Source organism: Miniopterus natalensis, chromosome 12 (assembly GCF_054644295.1).
Source record: "Miniopterus natalensis isolate mMinNat1 chromosome 12, mMinNat1.hap1, whole genome shotgun sequence".
In the NCBI taxonomy this organism is placed as follows: Eukaryota; Metazoa; Chordata; class Mammalia; order Chiroptera; family Miniopteridae; genus Miniopterus; species Miniopterus natalensis.
This window is the reverse complement of record NC_142092.1, coordinates 58,572,974-58,597,647: the sequence shown is the minus strand read 5'-3', so window position 1 is coordinate 58,597,647 and position 24,674 is coordinate 58,572,974. Positions and strand designations below refer to the sequence as shown.

Here is a 24,674-nt window from a genome sequence, read left to right as displayed (position 1 = left end):
TGTTCATACCTGAAGGAACTTTCAATAGAATAGAATCTTTGCTTTAAAATGGGGGGTTTTGTTTTAGGCTATTTATTCCTGAGCTATTCATAGATCTGTTTTTCAAAAAAACTCATATTTAGTTTTTAGTACCTTAGTGCCCTACAGCTTAGGTATTCCATTTGTAGTTCTTCAACTACACAAATAGTATTCACTGAGAAAGATAACTGAACAAGGTTAGTTCTTTTTCTTACAGTCTGAAATCAGGGTTATTGTTTTTTGTTTTGTTTTAAACTGAACCTTCAAATCTGTAACTGTAGGAATGTGGTTTAGGTCATCATTTTCACTTTTGGGAAATGACCTGAGTATAGACAAGGGTCCAGATAGGCTTGCCAAATGGATTTTCCAAAGACATAATTTCACAAGGAATGATCAATGAGAATCATACATTTGTGTTTATATAAGTCATAAAGTCGACTAAAAAAAGCCAAGTCTTTAATCCATTCTTTGGGGACTGAGCTGTAAATTTTCTCTTGGGTGGCAAAGAGAGTCAATTTCCTCAACAATACACGGTGACCACACAATCTTGTCATACAGCAGACGATCATGATTGTATTCAACATGAGTAAAGCACTGAACTGTCTGTTTCAAATCATGAAGGTGTATTTAGTACGTACAATTTATAACACAGTCCATTTTTTACTTTTTAGCAAGACATTTTTTGTATCCTTGTATCTAGTGAACAATACAATGAACAATCTTAATTTCTGCACCTCTGTGAAACATTTCTACAGTAGTTAAGTTTTTAATAAGCATAAAGTTAACACTGACCATTACAGCAGCACTGTCTATAGTTATGATTACTAATTTTGACAAATCTACATTAAATTTCCTAAGATATTTCTCAATACTTAACAAGCCATTTCCTGATGTTCATGTCATGGGTACCCAGTCTACACAATTTTTTAATATCAAAATTCTCCTGACACTAAATAAATATAACTAGGTGGGTAGAATATTTCTTATCTGGCATCATCATCTACAATAGAAACTACCACATATGACAACTTTTTCATTCATCTGTCCTTCTAAGCTTTAATTCAATATACTGAGAAACGGTATTCCTAGTTAGGTTTATATTTTTAAATACTTGTTTAAATGACTTTAAATTCAATCAAAATTCTTCTACGAAGCTACCAGCTATAAAAGATTACAATGCCCAGACCATTTCCTTCATGTAACACATAACTGCATCACAGAGCAGCATTGCTTATTTTATTTAAAAATAAACACAAACCCCACTGAAATGTTAGTCTTTTTCTAGGTCACTAAGTTTTTCAAGGTCATCTTTTCTATATGCTTGCCATCGTTCTTACTGTGGTTGGATTCACTATGGTTTCCATTCAATAGAGATGTGCCTTACATACTGAATTTACAGAAATATGCCCGACCTACAAAAAAGCAGGCTCTCACTCACTTCACTTGAACGTATGGCCCTCTTGGCATATGTCTCATTTTCTCACTTCAGATAGAGAAATGGGTATGAGAAATATTTTACTTTCCTCTTTACTGTAAGAAAAACAACAGTGCAAGCACAATAATAAATGGCAACTTTTTAGCCTATCCTCAGTATCCAGAAGACAATAGAGCTCATGCTCCATGGAATAGGCAGTTCATACACTGCCACTCAGCTGCAGCAGCTGCTGCCATGTGGAATGCGATCTCTATGTGGCCAGATTTTCCAACGGTTCAAGAAAAGCCAGAAATCTGAATTTTTGTGTAAATCTCCTGCTTTTTTTCATGTAGGCAACTAATGAAATTTTGAATGTACATAACTATAAAAGCAATTTTTTTAACATTGCCAGGGCTATGTTTTGCAGACCCAATAAAACACGTCTGAGGGCAAGTTCAGGGCTAAAAACAAATTTTACATTTAACTCTCATGACCAATCCTAGGACATACTCAATCATCGCCACTTTACAAATGAGGAAACAGAATCTATAAAGAGGTTTAGTTTCTTGCACAAGGTCATCAGAGAGCAAGTCATGAAGGGTGGGGGATAAGATCTGAATCCTACTCAAAGGAGTCTGACTCCAAAGCCCACCTGTTCTATGTATACAATTAAGAAAGATACAAAATAAGGCAGACAAGCAAGTTCTATATCCACATGAAAAATGGTAAGACCTGAGGAAAAATAAAAAGATAAACTGACAAATAAACAAGATGGACTGTCTGACCAATCCAAAACAGATCAGGCCCAAATTTACTTTCATTCTATATTCTATATTTCCGCTGATGTTGCCCCAAGATAGCATTAGCCTTTTGTTGATTACATTAAAATGTGATTCATAATAAGCTTCCTGTTATTTATATAACTAAAACCCAAGTGTTTTACAAAGGAAAGAGAGACTACTGCTGGCTTGAGTCATCAGAAGACTTGGTATGCATATATGTATTTCTTCATGCAAATGTTTGAAAATGCTTGAGCTATACTTTAGTATTTATTAGAGTCACAGAGAAAAGGAGCTCTTGAATAAAACAATTTATTTAAAATACTTTCTACTAATTTGCAGCACTTTTAGGCCTTTTGACTAAATTTTAAACTGTATTGCTAATCAGGTTCAAATCTGTTTACTGCTAGTCCTCTGAGAAATATTACAACATTCTTCCCGACAACTCTTTAACTTACGTAAGGTAGGTGCCTCTGGTGTTGACACTCATCATCAAGTCCACTCTCTTCGTAGGTGTTTCCAATGTGTTGGTCAAGCTAATGGCACTGGCGTTATTCACCAAGATATCAATTCCTGTTTTCAAATAATCAACTTCCTATTAATGTAATTTAAACTTTATAACAAACAGAAATGAAAACATTTACTCTGTATAGTTGAACCCTAAGTTGGTTCACAAATACTTCTTTTAGATAAGATGACTAATACACCAATGTAAGACTAAGTAGCTGTGTCAAAACACCCAAATGATTCTCACTGGCACAATGGAGATAGCCAATCACCGGAACTACCGGTGAAACTACAAGGAGGCTTAGTTCTTAGTGGTTTGTAGCTTCCATTCTTATCTGTTCTCATACCTCCTGGTCATCCCTACTCGTCTCCAAGAACTTCAGGCTAACTTCCTTCAAGTTTCCCCTCCTCTCTAGCATCTTTCCAAGGCTACCCTCCTTCCAAGCACATAGGTCTCCCTCCCTTCTAAGGCCCTTACTGAAATGAAAAAGCTCCTTTCTGGTATTGGGAAGTGGGAAAAGAGAAAGGACTCGGAGTATCAATTCCCAGGCAAATCATCAAAGTAGATCAAGTGTGTTTTGGCAACTCATTCATAAAATAAAATGAATCTAGAATAATGATTATTGCTGCACCTTATATCCAGTCCTCCTCCCCCCCATATGTAACATATGGTTATATTAATTGAAGAGAAGCAAGAGAATGGGACCTGGGGAACTAGTTCTGGTTGGATGTATGTTACTGTCAAGGTCCTAGCCGTATATTGGATGGTAAATTTGCTATATTATTCAAAATAATTTTTAGCAAATCAACATTTCTACATAAGCAATACTCATTTCTGGTTATACTCTTAAGACTCAGAAAATAATTTAAAAATTTAATTAAAGTTATAGTTACACCTATATTTTATCAATATTCAATAATTATTTCAGAATTAAGGCACTACCTCCAAACTTCTCAACTGCTTTCTCCACTGCATTACTAATTTGCTGTTCATCTCTCACATCAACAACACACGGCAAGGCCTTTCCTCCAGCGGCTTCGACTATGAAGGATAAATGAACAAAAAGAGCATTAAAGCATGCAAATATTAAACCTTTCATTCTGATTTAAGAGTAAAAAAAAATAAGTGCCTATTTTCAGAAAATCAATATAAATAACTATGTCTTATAATTACTAGTGACATCACCCCTACAGTAGGAAAGATTGACTAACCCATATCCAGCTTCAGAGTACGTAGAACGGTTCCATTAAAAAACAAAGAGGCGCCCAGTTGGGCGTGGCTCAGTGGTTAAGCATCGACCTAGGATCCAGGCAATCGGGGTTCGATTCCCAGTCAGGGCACATGCCTGGTTTGCGGGCTGCGGCCAATCAATGACTCTCTCATCATTGATGTTTCTATCTCTCTCTCTCCCTCTCCTCTCCTCTCTCTGAAATCAATAAAGATATATTTTTAAAAAAACAAAAACAAAGAGGAATTTAAAAATTCTATTAAAAAGCTAAAACAGGAAGGTAATTTTAAAAAACTATTATGAAATGTTCAAAAAATATAAAGAATACTATAATGAACTACTACGAATCTATCACCTATCTTCAATGATTGTTCATTTATCTACATCCAACCCTGTTTTGTTTTTTTGCTGGTGTATTTTAAAACAAATCCTGGACATCACTTCACTCATCAATACTTCATATATATTCCCTTAACATAACCTCAGTGCTATTAACATAACAAAACCACCAACCTCAACTGAAGTTGAATTTTTGAGCCCTCCCTCCTGGTACTGTGCCTGGCACAAGACCTTGAATATAAGCACTCGATAATTATTTGTGAACTGAAAGTGTTAAAATAGTGACTTGCAAATGCTGCAGAGAATAAATAACATGGAGAGCTTTTTCAAAGTGTTCACATCATCCACATCTCAAATAAATTCTCTCTTCTCTATTTCCACTCCACTACTCCGCTCAGATCCAAGAACCACTGCCCTTATGAGACATGATTTTTAATGGGAGTCTCGTATCACTCAAAAGTGCTGGGGGAGAAAAACAGTTCCCAATCACTGCTCCAAGGTGACAAAATATGTTAAGCAGATAAAGTTATTTTTAGGGTTGCTTTCAAATAGCTATAATTAAACTCTCCAGCAAATTCTCTACGTATTGAAACCGCCGTGAGGACACCTCATGAAATGGCACTGTCACATTACTCACTTTCTTCAGCAGCAGTATAGATTGTGCCTGGCAGTTTGGGGTGTGCTTGAGTGGTCTTCGCAGCAATGACAATATTTGCTCCATCCTTTGCTGCTTTCAATGCAATAGCTTTGCCAATGCCACGGCTTGCACCTGTGATAAAAACTGTACATCCTGCCAGCTTCCTACGACAGAACAAATGTGACCTTATTAGAAACCTCAGTGTTTTACTTACCAGTATAGGAACATATGCATATTTTTGCAATGTTTCCTCCTCTGTGAAACGTTCTCTAACCCCTCCTCCCTCCGCCATCTGATTAGCTAGTAACTCTACTGTGCTCCCACTGCACGTTTTATAAATTATTTATTACAACTGCAGTTGGCCAGTCTTGCAGTGATTGGCAAACAAAATCTGTTCAAATGAAAAGTAAATCTTAAAGAGAAATGAAGAATCAATAAACTACATAAACATGTCCTTTTTTCCACAAAAAAGTGTTAATGAAGCTTATGTTTGAGTGGTGAGATTATGAATAACTTTTATCATATTCTTTATATTCTTCAGGATTTTTCATATTTTCTACAATGAATACATACCATTTAAAAGAAATTATCTAAAAGCAAATAATTGTTCAATGGATGCCCATCATTGTTCATAATAGCCAGAGTGGAAACAATGTAAATGTCTATCAACTGATGAATGGATAAATAATATGTGGTATATCCATGCAGTGGAATATATTCAGCAATAAAAATGAAGTACTGATCCATGCTGCAACAAGGAAGAACCTTGAGAACATTATGCTAAGTGAAAAAATCCAGTCGTGAAGAACCACATATTGTATGATTCCATTTATATGACATATGCAGAACAGACAAATCTACAGAGACATAAAAATTAGTGGTTGCCCAGGGCTGGAGATGGGGGGAGTTGGGGATTTACAGCTCAGAGGTGTGGTATTTCTTTTTGGGGTGACAAAAAGATTTTAAAATTGATTGTGGTGATTGCTGCACAACTCTGTGAATATACTAAGAGTCACTGAATTCTGTATTTTAAATGAGTGAATTGTGTGGCATGTGAATTACATCTCAATAAAACTGTTAAACGTACAAACCTAGGAGGCTGGCAAAGAGCTCAGGGTGCTTGATTAAAAGATTCTCTAATCCAAATGTACTGAGGAAAATTCTCCGAGCCCATTCATTCTTTACATCCATCCACCTTAACTTGCAACTTTGTACTTACTCTGTTGTTAGTGAGAAGAAAACATCTAAAATAAAGTCAGATAACAGGGAGGGAAACCCACTTTTTTGTTTACTTTCTAAAGGCAAATAAGAAAACATTTTTAGGAGGAATAGAGGACAGCAAAAGTGACAATGACCAAGAAAAAAGGGGACAGTAACCAGATACAGGGGTAACAGATAAGGATAAGCAGGCTTGTTAACAAAAGAACATAGGCTCTTGCCAAGATCGGGAGGATTATATTCCAGAAGTGATCAGAGGTGGTAGGAGAAGAGTTTTAAAATAAGGATTAGCCTGGCCGGTGTGGCTCAGCGGTTGAACATCGACCTAGGATCCAGGAAATCCAGGTTCGATTCCCGGTCAGGGCACATGCCGGGTTGTGGGCTGGATCCCCAGTCGGGGGCATGCAGGAGGCAGCCGATCAATGACTCTCTCATCATTGATGTTTCTGTCTCTCTCTCTCTCCCTTTCTCTCTCTGAAATCAATAAAGACACATTTTTAAAAAAATAAAAAATTAACCAGTTTGGTAAGAAGGAAGGGGAGTGGAGAAGTGAGGAAGAAACAGAGAGGTGGCAACTCTTTTTAGTGAAATATAGTAAACATACAAAAAAGCACATAAACTGAAGTATATAGTTTAAAGAAAATAAAAAGAAATAAAACCAGAACGTTACCAATACCCCAGAGGCTGCCTATTCCTAACTTAACCCGTCCTTCCCAACCCCACAAAGTGACAACTAATTTATTTTTATTTTTTGAAGTATAATTTTCTATTAGTTTCAGGTGTACAACATAGTGATTCAACATTTATACAGCTTATGACCACAGTTAAGTCTAGTAACCGCCTGCCATCGTACAAAGTTACATTATCGGCTCTATTCCCTATGCTGGGTTACATCCCTGCGACTCATTTTATAACTGGAACTTTGTGCTTCTCATTCCCTTCACCTTTTCTGCCCAACCCCCATGCCCCTCCCCTCTGGCAACCTCAGTTTGTTATCTGTATCCGAGTCTGTTTCTGTTTTGTAGTGTTTGTTTCTTAGATTCTACATATAAATGAAATCAGGTAGTATTTGTCTTTCTCTGACTTATTTCACTTAGAATAGAATAATACTCCCTAGGCCCAGCCAAGTCATCCCAAATGTTAACACTTCACTATTTTTGAGGCTGAATAATATTCCATTGTGTATCAGACCTTCTTTATCCACTCATCTATTGATGGACACCTAGGGTGTTTCCATAGCTTAGCTATTGTAAATAATGCTGCAATGAGCACAGGGATGCATATATCTTTTTAAATTAGTGTTTTCATTTTCTTCGGATATATACCCAGAAGTGGAATTGCTGGATCGTCTGGTAATTCTATTTTCAATTTTTTGTTCCATAGTAACTGCACCGATTTACAACCTCACCAACAGTGCACAGGGTTCTCTTTTCTGTACGCCTCGCCAATACTTGTTACTTGTTGCCTTTTGGATAACAGTCATTCTGACAGGTGTGAGATGTTCTCTCGTTGTGGTTTTCATTTGCATTTCCATTTGTATGTCTTCTTTGGAGAAATGTTTATTCAGGTACTCTGCCCATTTTTTAATCAAATTGTTTTTCTGCTTTTTGTTGAGTTGTATGGGTGCTTTATATATTTTGGATATTAACCCCTTATCAGGTTTATCATTTGTAAATATCTTCTCCAGTCTGGTAGGTTGCCTTTTCGTTTTGTTGATGGTTTCAAAGCAAAAATAAACAAATCGGACTGCATCAAATTAAAAAGGTTTTGCACAGCAAAGTAACAACTACTTTAAATATTAATCATTCCCTTGGTGGTTTTTTTTAATTATTCCTAATACTTACATATCTATGTCTAAGCTGGGGGCCAAATCTGACCATCCGTTTGTGTATAGCCCTAGAGCTAAGAATGGTTTTTACAGATGAACATTTATGATCAATTTGATGCTAGGGAACACTAATTTGAACCCCAATTAAGTGAAACATTATCTCTCTGTTATGGATTGAATTGTATCTATCAAAAGGATATGTTAAAGTTCTAACCTCCAATATGTCAGAATGTGACCCTATTTGGAAATAGAGTTATTGCAGATGTAATGATTATACATGCAGATGTAATTAGTATAGATGAGGTCATACTGAAGTAGGGTGGTCCCTTAGTCCAATATGACTGTTGTCTTTTTTTCTTTTTTTTGTTAATCCCTACCCCAGGATATTTTTTTCCACTAATTTTTTTTTTTTTTTTAAGAGAGGGAGGGAGGAAGTGGGCGAGAAAGATACATCGATGTGAGAGAGACACATCAATTGGTTGCCTCTTGCACGTGCCCCAACTAGGGCAGGGGATCGAACCTGCAACCAAAGTACGTGCCTTTGACCAGGAATCAAACCTGGGACCCTCTGGTGCGTGGGCCAACACTCTAACCACTGAGCAACACCAGCCACGGCATGACTGGTGTCTTTAAAAGAGGGAAAACTACGTGCAGACAGACACAGGGAGAGTATCATGTGAAGACAAATGTAGACACTGGAGCAATGCAGTTGCAAGCTAAGAATGCCAAGGATTGCCAGCAATCACCAGAAGCTAGGAAGAGGAAAGGGAGGATTCTACCCAGAATTTCAGAGGATTCATGGCCCTGATGATTCCTGGATTTCAGATTTCTGGCCTCCAGAACTGTGAGAGGATTAATTTCTGTTTTTATCCCGTTCAAAGTACTTTGTGGTACTTTGTTATTGCAGCCCTAGGAACCTATGACATTCTCTCTATTCCCTCCAAAAAGCATTTCATTCTTCTCATTAGTAGAATCTGTCTTACAAAAAAAAAAGTACTCAATTATTTTGAATTTCACTAATAAAAAATATTGTGGAAATTGGTTCTCTCTTGATATACATACATATCACATATATACATACATCTCTTATACTTACATAATGGCTCCAATTTTGCCTCTTGCCCATAAAGCCCAAAATATTTACTACCTGGCCCTTTACAGGAAAAGTTTTGCCTAACCAGTCTAGACAATACACTGTTTATTTTTTTGCCTAACTTTGAACTTTATATAAAAGATTCATACAGTAAATGTTATTCTAAGATGTGCTTCTTTCACAAAACATTTTAATATATAATATTCCATATATGAATATACTGTACATTATTTACTCATTCTACTGTTTATGGACGTTGAGGATGGTCTCCAGGTATTTTATTTTTTCTATATTAAAAACAATGTTGCTATAAACATTCTTACACGTTTCTTCCAGCCACATGTGCAAGAGTTTCTCTAGGGCATATGTATTTACTGGTGAAACTGCTGGGTTATAGGACATTGTTAAACATGGCCACAAATCCTCTGGCATTCCTTCCCATCAAGAAGGGCATATTTCCCCCCTCCCCTTGAGTCTGGGTTAGCCTTATAACCCCCCTTTTTTTTTTTTTTTTTTAGCAACAAAATGTGATAAAAGTGATATTCTGGGATTTCCAAGCCCAAGCTATAGATGACTGGCAGGTTCCACTTTCTCTCTCTTGGAAGCTGGATGTCATGCTGCAAAGTACAGGAACAGATGACTAAATAATGAGAGTCATGCAAGACACAACTTGCAGGGCAAGAGGTCATTTAGGACATTTCGGCTCCAGCCAAGGGCCTGGCTAAATGCAGCCATATGAATGACCTCAACTTAGAGTATGAAGAGCAGAACCCACTCAATTTAAAGATCTGTGAATAATAAAAAAATCACTGCCATCTTTCAAAAGTTTTATGATTTATCTTTTAAATTTTGGTCTTAAATCTACCCGGAATTTTTGTAGATGAATTGAGGTAGGGATCCAATTATACTTTTTCCCATATGAATAACCTACTGTCCCAGTCTAAAAAGCCTGTCTTTCCCACAGAACCTTAATGCCAGCTTTATTGAAGACTGAGTCACCATAATAAATAGATCTTTCTAGACTTTCTTTTCTGTTGCACTGGCCTATAAGGATGGCAGTGTCTTAATAGCTTTATCACCCCCAATAACTGATAAGGCAAATACTTCCAATTTGTTCTTCTTCAAGAGTTTCTTAGCTATGCCTGAACCTTCGCTTTTCCACATATATTTTAGAATCAGCGTAGCTAATTGCATAAGCAAAACCAGTTGGAATTTTGATAGAAATTGTACTGAATCTATAATTTAATTTGGAAAGAACCAACATTTTTATGACACTGAGTGCTCCAATCCATGAACATGGTATCACTCTCTTTTTATTTAAGACTTCTTTAGTATCTTTCAATAAATTATGTAATTTTCTACAGAAAGGTATTACACATCTTTTGCTGGCTTTATTCCCAGGTACATCATTCTTTTTAACTTTTTATTTGTAAATAATTTTAAAGGAAAGTTGCAAGAATAAAAATAGTACAAAGAACACACATATATTCTTTGCCCGGATTCATATATCATTAACATTTTATCCTACTGCTTTAGCACTTATGCTCTTTCTCTCTCTCCCTTTCTCTTTCTATATATCTTATTTTTTCTGAACACTTAAATGTAAGTTGAATATGTCATGGCCTGTTATTTTACATAACTACTGTAGAGTTATCAACTTCAGTAAATATAACATTGATGCAATAACTACTTTTATCTAATAAACTGCCAATATTTTAATCTTGTCAATTGATGTAATAACTTTTACAGTAATTTTTGCCCTCCAGTACAGAATCCAGTTTAAGATCAGATAGCGCATTTAGCTGTCATATCTCTTTAGTCTTCTTTAATTTAGAACATTTTTGCCATCTCTCTTGTCTTTTATGATATTGACTTTTTGAAGAATACAGTGCCACTGTTTTAAAAATGAATGTTTCTCACCCTGGATTCAGCTGATAAGTCCTCATGATTAGATTCAGATTATTTATTCCCAGACAGAATATGAGATATTGAGTCTACAGTATATCATACTTGGAAGAGCATGATGTCCATCTGTACTTATTGGAAATACTAATTTTGACCATCCAATTACGGTATTATCAGATCTCTCCACTGTATAGTTACTATTCTTTCCCTTGCAACTAATAAACAGTGCAAAGACACTTGAGGACCATTATTAAATTTTTATTATGGAATTTTCAAATATGTTCAAAAATATAGAAAACAGTATAAGCTCCCATGTTTATTTAACAATTCAACAATTATCAAAAATTTGAGTAATTATCAGAAAACAAATCTCAGAGGTCAAATAATTTCACCTGTAAATATGCATCTTTAACTTTTACATAGCAATGTCATTATTACAACTAAGAAAATTAACAATACTTGCTCTATATCATTCAGTACCTACAGACATTCAAAGTTCTATAACTATCTCATGTCCCAACTATAGCTTAAAAAGCTTTCTCTCTTTGCCTCTGGTCTAGCTGGATTGATTCCCAGTAGGATAAAGGAATCTTTTTCCTCATTCAGAGTCTCAGGGATTCCTGAAAGAAAGGCAAAGGCAGCCCTGGCCAGGTAACTTAGTTGGTTAGAGCATCATATTGATACACCAAGGTTGTGGGTTTGATTCCCCAGTCAGGGCACATACAAGAATCAACCAATGAATGCATAAATAAGTGAAACAACAAGTTGATGTTTCTCTCCCCCACCCTTTCTTTCTAAAATCAATCAATCAGTAAAAACTTTTTAAAAAAAGGCAAAAGCAGCTTCTCCTCTTAACTTAAACCCTGTGCCTGTACTATTAAGGAACTCCTCCAGCTCTCAAGCATTAGAACTGGGATGGTGGGGTGGGGGAGGTCCTCAGAACATAGATGGAAGGATGGAAACAAGGAAGAAGGAAGGAGGGAAGGAGGGAGGGGGGAGGGAGGGGGAGGGAGAAGGAAGGAAGGAAGGAAGGAAGGAAGGAAGGAAGGAAGGAAGGAAGGAAGGAAGGAAGGAAGGAAGGAAGGAAGGAAGGAAGGAAGGAAGGAAGTCAAATTCTTCAGTACATAGATGGCTAAAACTTGCTAATGTAGAGATAACCTATACTACAATTTACAAAATTCTCTGTTATCAGAAAATCAGAATAAAGGTAATAAATTTTTAACTATTTTAAAAAAGAAAATCACTTTAAAAAACTATACAAGCTTTTTTAAAGTTCATTTGGAAAAATAAGCATTCGAGACTAACCAGGAAGCCTGGCCAGTGTGGCTCAGGGATTAAGCATTGACCTATGATCCAAGAGATCAAAATTCAATTCCCAGTCAGGGCACAAGCTCTGGTTATCAGCTAGATCCCCAGTAGGGGGCATGCAGGAGCTGTCAATCAATGACTCTCTCATCATTGATGTTTTTCTCTCCTGCTTCCTTCCTCTCTGAAATCAATAAAGATGTATTTAAATAAATTAAATAATCTTTTTTAAAACTACGTTATTGATTTTAGAGAGAGAGAGGAAGGGAAAGAGAGCACAAAACATTGATGAGAAAGAAACATCGATTGGCTATCTCCTATCCATCCCCCACTAGAGATTGAGCCCAAAATCTGGGCATGTTCCCTGACGGGAATTGAATGGGCAACCTTTAGGGTGCACAGGACAATACTCAACCAACTGAGCCACACCTGCCAGGGCCCAAATTTTAAAAATCTTGATTTAAGATCGCCTTATAGGTTTGCACAAAAACACAAAAGCCTTAAAAGATTGATAACTCTGACTCAATAAAAACACATATCTACATGATAAATAGTATAAACAAAGTCAGGACACAATTTAAAAAACTGAGAAAAATATTTGACACATGACATAGAACAAATTTTTTAAAACAGAGCTCTCAGAGAGCAATCAAAAGGCACGCAAAGAAAAAGATACAAAGATAGTTTTAAACCAGAATTTCTCAATCTCTGTATTAATGACATTATGAACTAGGTAATTCTTCATTGTAGGGGCCTACCCTGTGCATTACAGGGTGTTTACCAGCATCCCTGGATTCCATCCATTAGACATCAGTAATACCCCTCTTAATTGTGGCAATCAAAAATATTCTCAGCCCTGGCCCATGTTGGTTTGGCATCCTCCTGTGCACTGGGAGGTCACAGGTTCAGTTCCCGGTCAGGGTACATGTCTAGGTTATGGCCTCGATCCCCTGTGGGGGGAATGCAGAACGCAGCCAATCAGTTTCCCTTCCTCTCTCTCTAAAATCAATACAAAATAAAAATTTTAAAAAATTCCCACATATTTTCAAATGTCCTGTGGGGGTCAAAAGTGCTCTTTTGGGGCTTACTACTTTAAACATATCAAGGTCCTCATCCTCACTCCTGATTCAAATTTTTACTATAATGAGGTTCCATTTTTCCCCTAGATTTTTATTATCAAAACAAACATTTTTATTATCAAACATTTTGCTGTTTGTCAACATGTTGGATTAGGAAATCTCATTTATCCTTTTGGGTGTGCAATCTTTTTGGAGAGCTATCAGTATTAGCTAACAAAACTTAAAGTGCATATATTCTTTGATATAGCAACCTCACTTCCTGGAATTTATCATATAGATACACTCAAGTATGTGAGAACAGGTGAATACATATATAATCTTTGCAGCAAAGAGGGTGTAACAAAAAACTAGAAATGATCTGGTATCCAATGACAAGGAGCCGGTTAAATAAATTATGGTTCATCAATAGAATACTGTGTAACCATTAAAAGGGAAGAACAGCTACATGTACTGAAAATGTTTTTCCTAAGACATTTTAGGTATGAGGCCCAGAAGAGAGTTTGCTAGCATTAAAAGTGGTGTGTAGCCCTAGCCAGTTTGGCTCAGTGGTTAGAGCTTGGGCCTGCAGACTTAACAGTCTCTGGTTCAATCCTGGTCAAGGGCACGCACCTCAGTTGTTTCTCTCTCTCTCTCTCTCCCCCACTCTGAAAAGCAATGGAAAAAATATCCTCGGGTGAGGATTAAAATAAATAACAATGGTGAAAGCAATGCAATACACAAAGGATGTATTATAGAATAGTACTCTTGAAACTTACATAATCTTATTAACCAATGTTACCCCAATAAATTTAATAATTTTTAAAAAATGTGGTGTGTGCCAGCAGGTGTGACTCAGCAGTTGAGTATCCACCATCCAGGAGATCTAGGTTCAATTCCCAGTCAGGGCACATGCAGGGGTTTTGGGCTTCATCCCCAACAGGGGGCATGCATGAGGCACCCCATTAATGACTTTCATCATGGATGTTTCTCTCTCTCTCTCCCCTTTCCTCTCTCTGAAATCAATAAAGTAGATTTAAAATAACAATAATAAACAAAATGTGGTCTGTGTGTGTGTAGGGTGATATATAAAATATATTTTTAAATGCACAGAATATCTTTGGAAAAATACCAGATAATAACAGAACTGGAAGTTAAGGATGACAAAACTCACTTTTGACACCCCTCTTCGGTGTTTAAATCTTTTGGCCACGTGCTTGCAGGTGTCAAGCAAATTACATAATGGACATGCCACTCAGTTCAATACACTCAAACTTTATAGAAACAAAGTAGAATGGTGGTTGACAGGCGCTGGGGGAAAGGGGAAAAGAATTATTTAATGGGTATAGAGTTTTCTAAGTTGAAAAAGTTCTAAAGATTGGTTGCACAACAATGTGAATATACTTAACATTACTGAACTATAAACTTAAAAATGGTTAAGATGGCAAATTTTACTGAGTATTTTACCACAATTAAAAATCTTTTTAAAGTGAAAAAAATCCCCACACAAAAATACCTACACTTTAAGGTTAACTTTATTTGTTACTACTTTGAAAACCACTTTTTAAATACTGCATTATTTTATTATTCCAGAATCGCGCGGTCAGAACAAGAGGACGCGCACCGGGTGCACAAGCGTTCCAGTGACCTTTCACCTAGAACTTGCACGCCTTCAGCGAGGCGCGCAGCTATTGCTCAAGCCAAGATGGGGCCGCCCCGCGGGCGGCGGGGTAACCCACTCCGGGTCCTTTACCTGAGGAAGAGGCTTTTATACTGCGGCCACCCTGCAGTACACAACTTTGGGTTACTTTTCACGCGTTATCGCAATTCTAAGAACACTGAGTCCAGCGCGGTCCAGCATTCCGGAGCGCGCCGGGCAGTTTCGTTAACCCTCCCACAGCCGCCGCCGGGCCCCTCGGGCCATCCACTCGGCGCGCTCCGCGCGGCCCGGTCTTTCCCCGCGGCGCCCCCATCCCCTTACCCGGTATTGGGTAACATGACTTTGGTAGGATCAGAATCCGCGGCGACAGCAACCGCAGCGAGCCGACAGTGAGAGACAGTCCTTCCCTCCGCATTTAGTCCCGCCCCCGACCCCCCGAGGCCCCGCCCCTACGCCTGCCGTGGAACCGGCGCTGAGGAAGCCGGAGGTTGCTGAGTGCGCCTGCGCACGCAGTGGGCCGCTCGGGCCCTCGGCGCTGGTTACCACCTCGTGCTCGGCCGGCCGTGGAAGTCCGCGCAAGCGCAGTGAGAGACAACTCTGCCCCGCCCCCCTCGCGGGCACTGGGGTGACAATTGGTCTCCCGCCGGCGCCTATATTCCTGAGCGCGTCAGCCGCGACGTAGGCCTTTTCCCGGCGGTAAAGGCTCCTCGTCACCGCGCTGCGATCCTTTGCCAGCGGGGCGTCCATTTGAATCCTGCTTTAGGGACCCTGAGGGCTAGGGTGCGGCCTCTCAGCGGACTCCGCCCTGGGAATACCTTGACTCCAGGTCCTCCCTCCTTCCACGCCCGAGCGCCGGCGCCTGGGCCGCGGCACGCCCTCGCTCGGAGGCTGCCCTCAGCAACGCTTTTCCTCGCAGGTACTTTCTGCCGGAAACCAGCCAGCGTCGCATTCGACTCCCACCGAACCTGGGCTAAAGCCGGTCCGGCCCCGCGGGCCCGTAGGTAGCACTGGCAGGGGCAGCTTCGGGGTCAGAGCTCTTGTGATAGTCTCGCCAAAGAATGCACAGTTTAGACCCCTAGCCGGTGTCTCAGAGAAGCTATTCCCAGACTCGGTGCTGGAACGCGGTTAACTCTGCGGTCCAGTGTTGCTTTTGGTAGTACACGTTGGACGCCACTCGGCTGCCTAACGACTGAAGACTGGCATATTTTTCAGGAGGCGCGGAGAGATTGCTTTGTACTGTGAGGCGGCGCTTCTTACTGAGGACTAGTTACAGAAACTAGCCTGGAGATGGGCTACGTACTCGCCCACTTACAAGCCCCAAAGAACTCTATTTACTCATTTTTATCACTTGCCAGTCTCCTATAGGCGCTTGAATTTGCGGCCCACGATACGGTGCTTACTGGGAAGGAATACTTACTCAACAGAGAAGTAGCCCCTGCTGTGGGCTGGTCACTGGACACAGCAGGACAAAAAAGACCCGGTCTCTGCCTACGCGGGAGGAATGGGGAGTAGCCAATGTGTACTTTAGACTGTTGTAAATAGTGTTTTAGAAAGAGTAATGAAAAAACTCTTCACTCAAGAAAGTGAAAAGACAACCTACAGAATGGAGAAAATATTTGCAAATCAATTATCTGATAAGGTCTAGTATCCAGAATATATAAAGAACTCTTAACTCAGCAACAAAAAGAACCCAATCGAAAAATTAGCAAAGGATCTGAATAGACCTTTCTCCAAAGAAGTTATACAAATGGCCAGCGAGTACACTTAAAGTTGCTCAACAGCATTAGTTATTAGAGAAGTGCAAATCAAAACCAAAATGAGATTTCACTTTACACCCAGTAGGTTACAATAGAAAAGATGGAAAATAAGTGTTGGCCAGGATGTAGAGAAATTGGAACCTTCTTACATGGCTAGTGGGAATGTAAAATGGCACAGCCACTTTGGAAAACAGTTTTGCAGTTCCTCAAAAAGTTAAGTATGTTACCAGCTATTGGATATCCACATGCAATTATATTCTTAGATACCTGAGAAATGAAAATGTTCAGAATAACCACCAGATGGCACTGTTATTTTAAAATTCAAAATATAATACCACAAAAATGTTAACAATATTGTGATAAATTAAAACCTGATTTGGATTAAGGCGAAAATAACATGAAGTTCTCTATATGACTCCCTTAAAGGGGAAATAAAAGGAGGTATAAATTTGAAATTCCTTAAAACTGCATCATTAAAATAGGATGTGATACTCTAATTCATTTTCATATTATTTAAATTATCATAAAACAGTCAAGCTTGTCTTCACTTGTTTTGTGACTTCTAAAGTATATTAAGTTTAATTCTCCAATATTAAAAAGTAATTTTCAGCTACACAGGAGATTGAAAATGCCAACTTACTTTGAAATATCTAAATATACAGCATTGAAAACTTTATTAAATTATCAAAAGACTCTTCTAACCCTGACTCCTTGTATAAGAATATACTTTTTAAGTGTATAATGCAGTAATATTCACGTTTGTTGACCACAACCCACATAAGGAAATACATTTTAATCCAGACCCAGTACTGTTTTCTATTCTATTTTATTTGACTCTATTATATCCTATCCTGTTCTTTTTAAATTGATCATAACCTAGTAAATTATTTTGATGACTCATTACTGGATCATAACTTACCCTTTGGAAAACATTGCTTTAGTGTGTTGTAATTTGCCACTGTAATTTTTCAACTTGCCTTTTAAGATACCCTAGGCCTTTCCAGTCTAGTTTAAAATTACAAATTAATGGTCAGAGGCCAACAATACGATGTGACTAAGAGCAGATGGATGCTTTCAATGGCTTTGAATGAGTCAGGGATCTCAAAACTTTCCATTTCCTTCATCCACAAGACAGCCCACCATAGTTCAGACAGTTAAATGGGGAAATCCTCAGGATTTTGAGGGTATAGCCGTTGTTTCTGAGAATGTACCAACTCTTCCTCATGGGACTCTTAGCTTTGCCTTCTGTTACTCAATGAATTATTGCCAGTCATTATTTAATTAATAACTATTGGATACTAACCTCATTAATGTATTTTAATGTCCATGTCTGATAATACATGATTCCAACAATCTAGAGAATGTGGAAATTTCTCTCTAATACTGCCCTTCAGAGATAATCATTGTTAAGAGTTTGGCAAGTATCCTTTAAGACTCTGACATCTTTATATAGATGTTGATCACTTTTAAAGCACAGGGGAGATATCACTATGTTGTTTTGGAAGCTGCTTTTGTTTTACTTAATGTTTCATACACATCTTCCCAAGTTTACACCTAAAAGTTTATCTTAATGTTTTAAAGATAGGTGCATAGTTTTCTTTTATATGAATGTATGCCATATTAATTTTACCATTGTCATTTTTTATGGACATTTAAGTTATTTTAAAATTGTCTTTATGATAAACAACATTGCAATAAAAGTCTTTGTGCATATATCACTGTTCACTAATCATATTACATTTCCCTAGAATACATTCCCAATTTACTCAGTAGATATACACATTTTATACCCTTTAGCTAAAGGTTGTGGTAATAATTTACACCAAGATTTCTCAACCTTGCCATCATTGACCTTTTGGGTTGGATAATCCTTTATTGTATAAGTCTATCGTGGGTATTTACCAGCATTCCTGTATCTACTACATGCTATAGCTTCCCACCCCCCATTTTCTTTGTTCATTGTGGTAAAATAAACATAAAATTTACCACTTTAACTATTTCTAAGTGTGTATTTTAGTAGCATTGAGAACACTCACGCTGTGCAACCAACACCATCATTCATCTCCAGCCCTCCCAGTTCTGACAACCAAAAATGTCTCCAGAAATTATTAAATGTTCCCTGAAGGGCAAAATTGCCCTGGTGGTTTACACTATCAGAGGTGAATGAGAAATCCAAAATGTCAATGTCAGAAAGAGAGAGAGAAAGAAGGGAGGGAGAGAGATGGAGGGAGGGAGGGAGGGAGGGAGGGAGGGAGGGAGGGAGGGAGGGAGGGAGGGAGGGAGGGAGGGAGGGAGGGAGGGAGGGAGGTCTAAGGATCTGCAATAGATTCAAGACAACTGAAAAGACATTGCAACTAAATACAACACATGACCCTGGACTGGATCCTATGCTGAAAATAAAATTGCTGTATTAGCACAATGGACAAATCGGAATATGTACTACGGATTAAAGTATTGTGTCAATGTTGTTTCCTGAATTTGATAACTGTAAGTGGTTATGTAAAAGAATGTATGGGTTCTTTGTATGAAGTATGAAGGGGTAAAAGACAATGAATATACACCAAAAAAAGTGTGTGGGGGGAGATACTAAAACAGGTGATTTGGGATAAAGATATACAAGTTCTTTAATTATTACAACTTTTCTGTAAACTTGAATTCAAATGAAAAAGTTTTAAGTGAATGAGAATGCTTAATAGTGAGACTGATGGTCTGCTCATGCTTTCCCCCTCCTGGCTCCTTGCTAATTTTGTTCAGCAGTGCCTCAGAAGGGTAACCATAACTGCAGCTCAGGATAAAATATCTATTAGTCTAGGTCAGCGGCTCTCAAACTTCAGTGTGTACCAGAATCACTTGAAGAGCTTTGTAAAACATGGATTAATGGGCCCAACCTCCACAGTTTCTGATTCACTGGGTCTTGGACAATGGAGTTAAAGAATCTGTATTTCCAACACATTTCCAGGTATTGTAAATGCTGTTGGTTGGGGCACAAGGTGGCACTGGCCATTAGTTCCCAGACTCGTTTGCAAACTGGAATCACTTAGGGATCTTTAAAAAATCCTGATGCCTGGGTCTTACTCTCAGGTATTCTAATTTAATTTAACAGTGTGGGATACACACAGGAAGGAAATTCCCAGGTAGTTCTAATACACAGCCAAGACTGAGAATGACTGACCTTAGTCAATGTAATCCCATTCCCCTTGCCAATGCCTTGTCCAGAAGTGGGCGTGTCATCCAGTGCTGACAAATGCCAGGAAAAGTTTTCTTACTTTGAAGAAAGAGACCACAGAATTGCCTCTTTTCTTCTAGATGTTATTTCTGGATATGATACTTTTATATCTATTTTGCAACCATAAGGGGAACTAGCTTTCCCCTTTTCTATAGCTCCTTCAAAGGTAAACTTTCTCCCATAATATATATGAAAGAAAGGCTGGAGTTGAGGGACAGTTGTCTCAGAACCCTCCTGCTAGTTTTCTAATACTCCCGCTGCTCCAACGTACACTGTGGGTTTTCCTCACTGTGCGGCTCGCCACCTCTTACAATTCCAGGGAACATTTCCCTCAGGAGACAACGGATCCCTTGCATGAGGACAAGTAATGGAGTGGAGGTGTGGGTCATGCCATATTTCACTTTTTTGCTCTGTTGGTTTATTTACTACACTGTTCCCACACAACTCTGCCACCAAGTGGAGGCTTACAAAAGGGAATTACTATACATCAACAATTTTCAACTGGTGTGCCGCAAGAAATTTTAAAACATGCAATACCTGACTATTTAGTGAGGGGCACTGATCTCTTTTCCCTTAGATTGCCAAATAAAAAAATGACAGCAGCCAACACAACAGTCATCTAGTGTGAATGAATCAAAATTATACCTTTTTTGGTCAGATCAGCAAAAATATATTTTTTGGTGTGCCACAGAATTTTAATTATTAGTTTATGGGATGAAAAAAGTTGAAAAGTCACTGCTACACATGTAAGATATTAACTTTATATGTCAACTGCTGTCAGAGACTGCTACTTGCCTACCCATTACATGTTCACACGTTCTTCACAGTATCTATTATTAGAGGTGGCACTATGCCCAGTAAAAACACTGCATCTCTGTCTTTCCTGCAACTACAAGTGACCATGTGACCAAATTATGGCTCTTGAGACATAAGTGGAAGATCCTGGATTTCTAGGGAAGCTTCTTTAAAAAGCTTCTAACCATTTTGTGACCTTAAGAATGAAAGCCATATGCTCACATAATGAAACAAAAGGAGATGGGATCTTTGATGAACATGGTGTGTCATAACAGGCCCGAAACCACTACTTCTAGGATTCTTTTGCATGAGAAATAAAATGTTACCTAATTTAAGGCACTGTTTATTTTTTGCTTTCTGTTACATGCATCTGGGCCTAACTCTTAATGATAGTCTGTCTCAAGGCAAAAGTATCAAAAGAATATAAACCATTGCAGGGGTCCCTCTTGAACACACCCAAATCCCTAGATTTGCTCTGGCTTCAAATCTGCTTTTCTCCCTGAGCGCATGAATTTGGTTCAAATTTCCTTCTTTAAAATGAGCTTTAGTATCTCCACCCCCTTTCAGGAGATCCCATGCCCTGCTCCCAGGGGTTGGGTCTCATACCAGGATCCAGCCTCCTTTCCCAAGGCAAACATTTTTCCAAGTCTGAATTATTCATCCTATTCAGATTATGACTTTAGCAAGAGTCCAGAGTAGGTGTGGGTTCCAAGTCCAGTTCCCTTGTAGATATTTCCACCTAAGTCTTCCTGGTGTCCTCACTTAATAGCAACTATTATGTCAAATACACCCACATCACCCAAAGTTAGGCATTAATTCTGAGACACAGGAGTCCACTTTGAGTGCATGCACTCTTTCCATGCTGAGAAACATTTGACTCTTTTATAATCAGCATAGCTTCACCCCTGCTTACTATAAAGGTAGCATTTTATTTTGCAGGACAATGTTGCTTCTTCTTTATCTAGCTTCCAAACTATTCCTACCAGGCATTTAAAAAAGAATTTTAAATAGGGCAATCCAAGTTAGCTTAAGAATCAAGTCCATGATTGAGCCATCCGTCTCTTAATGGCCAGCCACTACTTTGCTACACGAAGATCAAGCTTTGGAATTGCCCCATGTCTTTATTCTGTGCCAAGTTAAACTATTGAAGGTGTCATCCTACTACTACCCTCTACTAAATTAAATTTTTGATTAAGGTTTCATACTCCCACTGCTCCAGTTGAAGAGAGGCTCTATGAAGTCTTAGTATCCTCTGACACAGTAATCCTCTACTTCCACAGATGGGGGTAGGGTTCGGGAGGAGATTTGCTTTTCTAGTTACATAACATATTCTCATAGAGAAATGTTCCAGATTGTTCTTTTGTTTTGCTTTTCTATGACTGACCTTTTGCTTATTTGCTTGTTCAAGGCTGAATATTTGCCTTCCCTGTGGGCTCATCTGCAGTTTGACATTTTTTAGAACCATATTGGGGAGGGATAACATCTCTATCCAATTGTCTGGCATCCCCAGAACCTTTCCATCGACCTTGTAGACTATGATTTGCTTTTTTGCACAAGGTTATTATTTCAACAAAGGACAAATAAGGAAAAAGAAAATATACTCTAACCAATATATTTGGCTCCTATGTCAAAAAATTTAGAGGGAAGGTTTGAATTAGTGACCAGAGTGAAGGCCTTGTTCTAATTGTAAAATAAAATTTATATCTCCTATTAGTGATATGGTCTCAGATACCTAAGGGACTGTTTTGTTCCATGTAAGAGCATTTATAACATTATAGGGATCCATAATATGTATAACTTTATATATCTATACACCAATGAATGCCAAGGAAGGGAAAGCAAAGTCAACTCTCAGTACAGCAGGCTAACTTCAGTTCAGGGAGGAAGTTATTGGTCACAAGTTAATTGTCAGAGAAGAAAAGGGGAGTTGTCTTTTTCTCTCTGCTACCCTACTCACAGTTATTCCTCCACCTCCCCTTCTTTGAAAAGATCGGGGTGAATCACATCAGTTAACTGGTTAGGGATAAATAAGTTGAAGGAGAATCATGTTAAGAGCTGATGAAAGGACAGAATCCATGGTTGCTTGAAAAGATTGTAAATATTTTAATGACAGTCATTAATTGTTACATAACTTCCAGGGACAAATGCACAAAACCAGAGAAGAAATTTCAAATTTAATGAAACTAGGGAATTGACATAACCCTACCACAGATTATGAAGAACACGTTCCAATTTGTACCTGAAATTGAGGAAAGTGATGAGATTTGACAATTTTTTCCTCTAAATAAAAGAAAAACGGATCCACATATTTGAGAAATGATATAGTGCTTCTCAAATTGTGGTGAAGGACCATTTTTTTAAAATTTCCAATCCTTTGTGGACTAATACTTTTGTAAAAATACAATAAAAATAAATAACTAAAAATAGAAATAAAAACAAATACAGAATATTAATCCAATGTTTTTATTATTAGATTCAATAGAGATGCTATTTCTCTGTCAAATTGCTCTAAAAGTTTCTAAACCCTTACTCTCACATTCCATGCTTTTCGTGTTAGGGACTAGAAGCAGTTTATAGCTCACCTGGTGCTGATCCACAGCCTACACTAAATACATGATTCTCGAATGATGTTCTCAAGGAATTCTGCTGCTCTGTAAGCTCATAATAGTAATACAAAATAATAAGTATAAACATATTGATCACTTACCATGTGCTAAACAGTTTAAAGTACTTTTTATGTATTAATTCATTTAAACTTTCCCCAAAAGCTATTACGTGAAATGTGAAACTATTATGTGAAATAAGTGCTATTTATTATCCCCTCTTTATACTTCAGGAAGCTGCGGCACAGAGAGGTTAAGTAACTTCTCGTAGTTCACTTTTAGCTGGGGCTGGTCTATAAACTTTTTTTTTGGTTTTTATCTTTTCAGTTTTGTTAAAAAAAAAAAAAATTCTGACAAATTGGGAAATGGGTTTTAGGAGGGGTGGTGATGCAAAAGAAGGAAGCCATGGGGTAGGAGTTGCCAGGGTAGGTGACAGTAGTGTCTCTTTCACTCCATGCCTGGTATTGTCTATTGAAGAGGGACAGACCGGCCCATTCAGGATGGTTGGGTGAGTCCTCTACCATGTCTATTCAATGCACATGTTTATCTCATCAAGGAGCTCACTAATACTCACTTCAAAGTGATCCTCCAGATCACTGAGGATCTTAGCATCATTCTCACCTGACACAAATATGACGGCCAAGCCTTTGGTGCCAAGCTGGCCTGCTCTGGCCTCACGATGCAGGTAGGTGTCAGAATACTCACGCATGTTGTTGTTAAAGGTAGTATTCAACAGCTTGATGTCCGTGTCTCAGTCGAACAGGTTGATGGCCACAAGAATTCATCACTGAAAATCTTTAAATTGCTCATACTGAGAAAGCCTCTCCTTCTGGGGCAACCCACAGTGGCTGGCAATGGCTGGCAAAGTTCCCCTCCACCAGGAGCTGGGCCAGGGCAATGTAACTAGCACTGCGTATTGCTTCACAGTTTTTTAAGATTCTAACTAGCAAGTGTGGTTCTAGATCACAGTCTTAGCCACCATACACTACTCTTCATTTTACTGCCCAGGCAGAGGTGTTGTTCTCCTTAACTTAAATTGTGCCCTTTTTCTAGTTCTTTGATAAATAAGGTTAGTGGACAGATTCTCTTTTTGTGGGAGTGACGGAGGGGAGGCAGCATCTCAGACTGAAATTAAGCAGCATCAAATACAGTAAAGCATATCTGAAGAGGTATGATGACCTCTATTTCCAAGAGATCTACTACTAAGTGGGACCAAGGAAACACCTAGGTAAGAACCCACCCACAGAGTAAGAGTGGGATGTGCCACTGTTACGGACAAAAGCTAAGCAGTGAAGGGGACTGATGT

General features: G+C 38.4%; 1 protein-coding gene across 1 annotated transcript in view; it reads right to left on the bottom strand.

Annotated features, from left to right (window-relative positions):
- HSDL2 (hydroxysteroid dehydrogenase like 2) overlaps window positions 1–15,398 on the bottom strand; it is a 46,647-nt gene extending 31,249 nt beyond the window's left edge. The window contains exons 1-4 of the mRNA XM_016213746.2: window positions 15,309–15,398; window positions 4,924–5,087; window positions 3,662–3,760; window positions 2,670–2,784 (exon numbers count right to left, since the gene is read on the bottom strand). Of these exons, the coding sequence (XP_016069232.1) occupies window positions 2,670–2,784; window positions 3,662–3,760; window positions 4,924–5,087; window positions 15,309–15,325 (395 nt within the window). The 5' untranslated portion in view covers window positions 15,326–15,398. The remainder of the gene's footprint in view (window positions 1–2,669; window positions 2,785–3,661; window positions 3,761–4,923; window positions 5,088–15,308) is intronic.
- Between the last annotated feature and the right edge of the window lie 9,276 nt (window positions 15,399–24,674).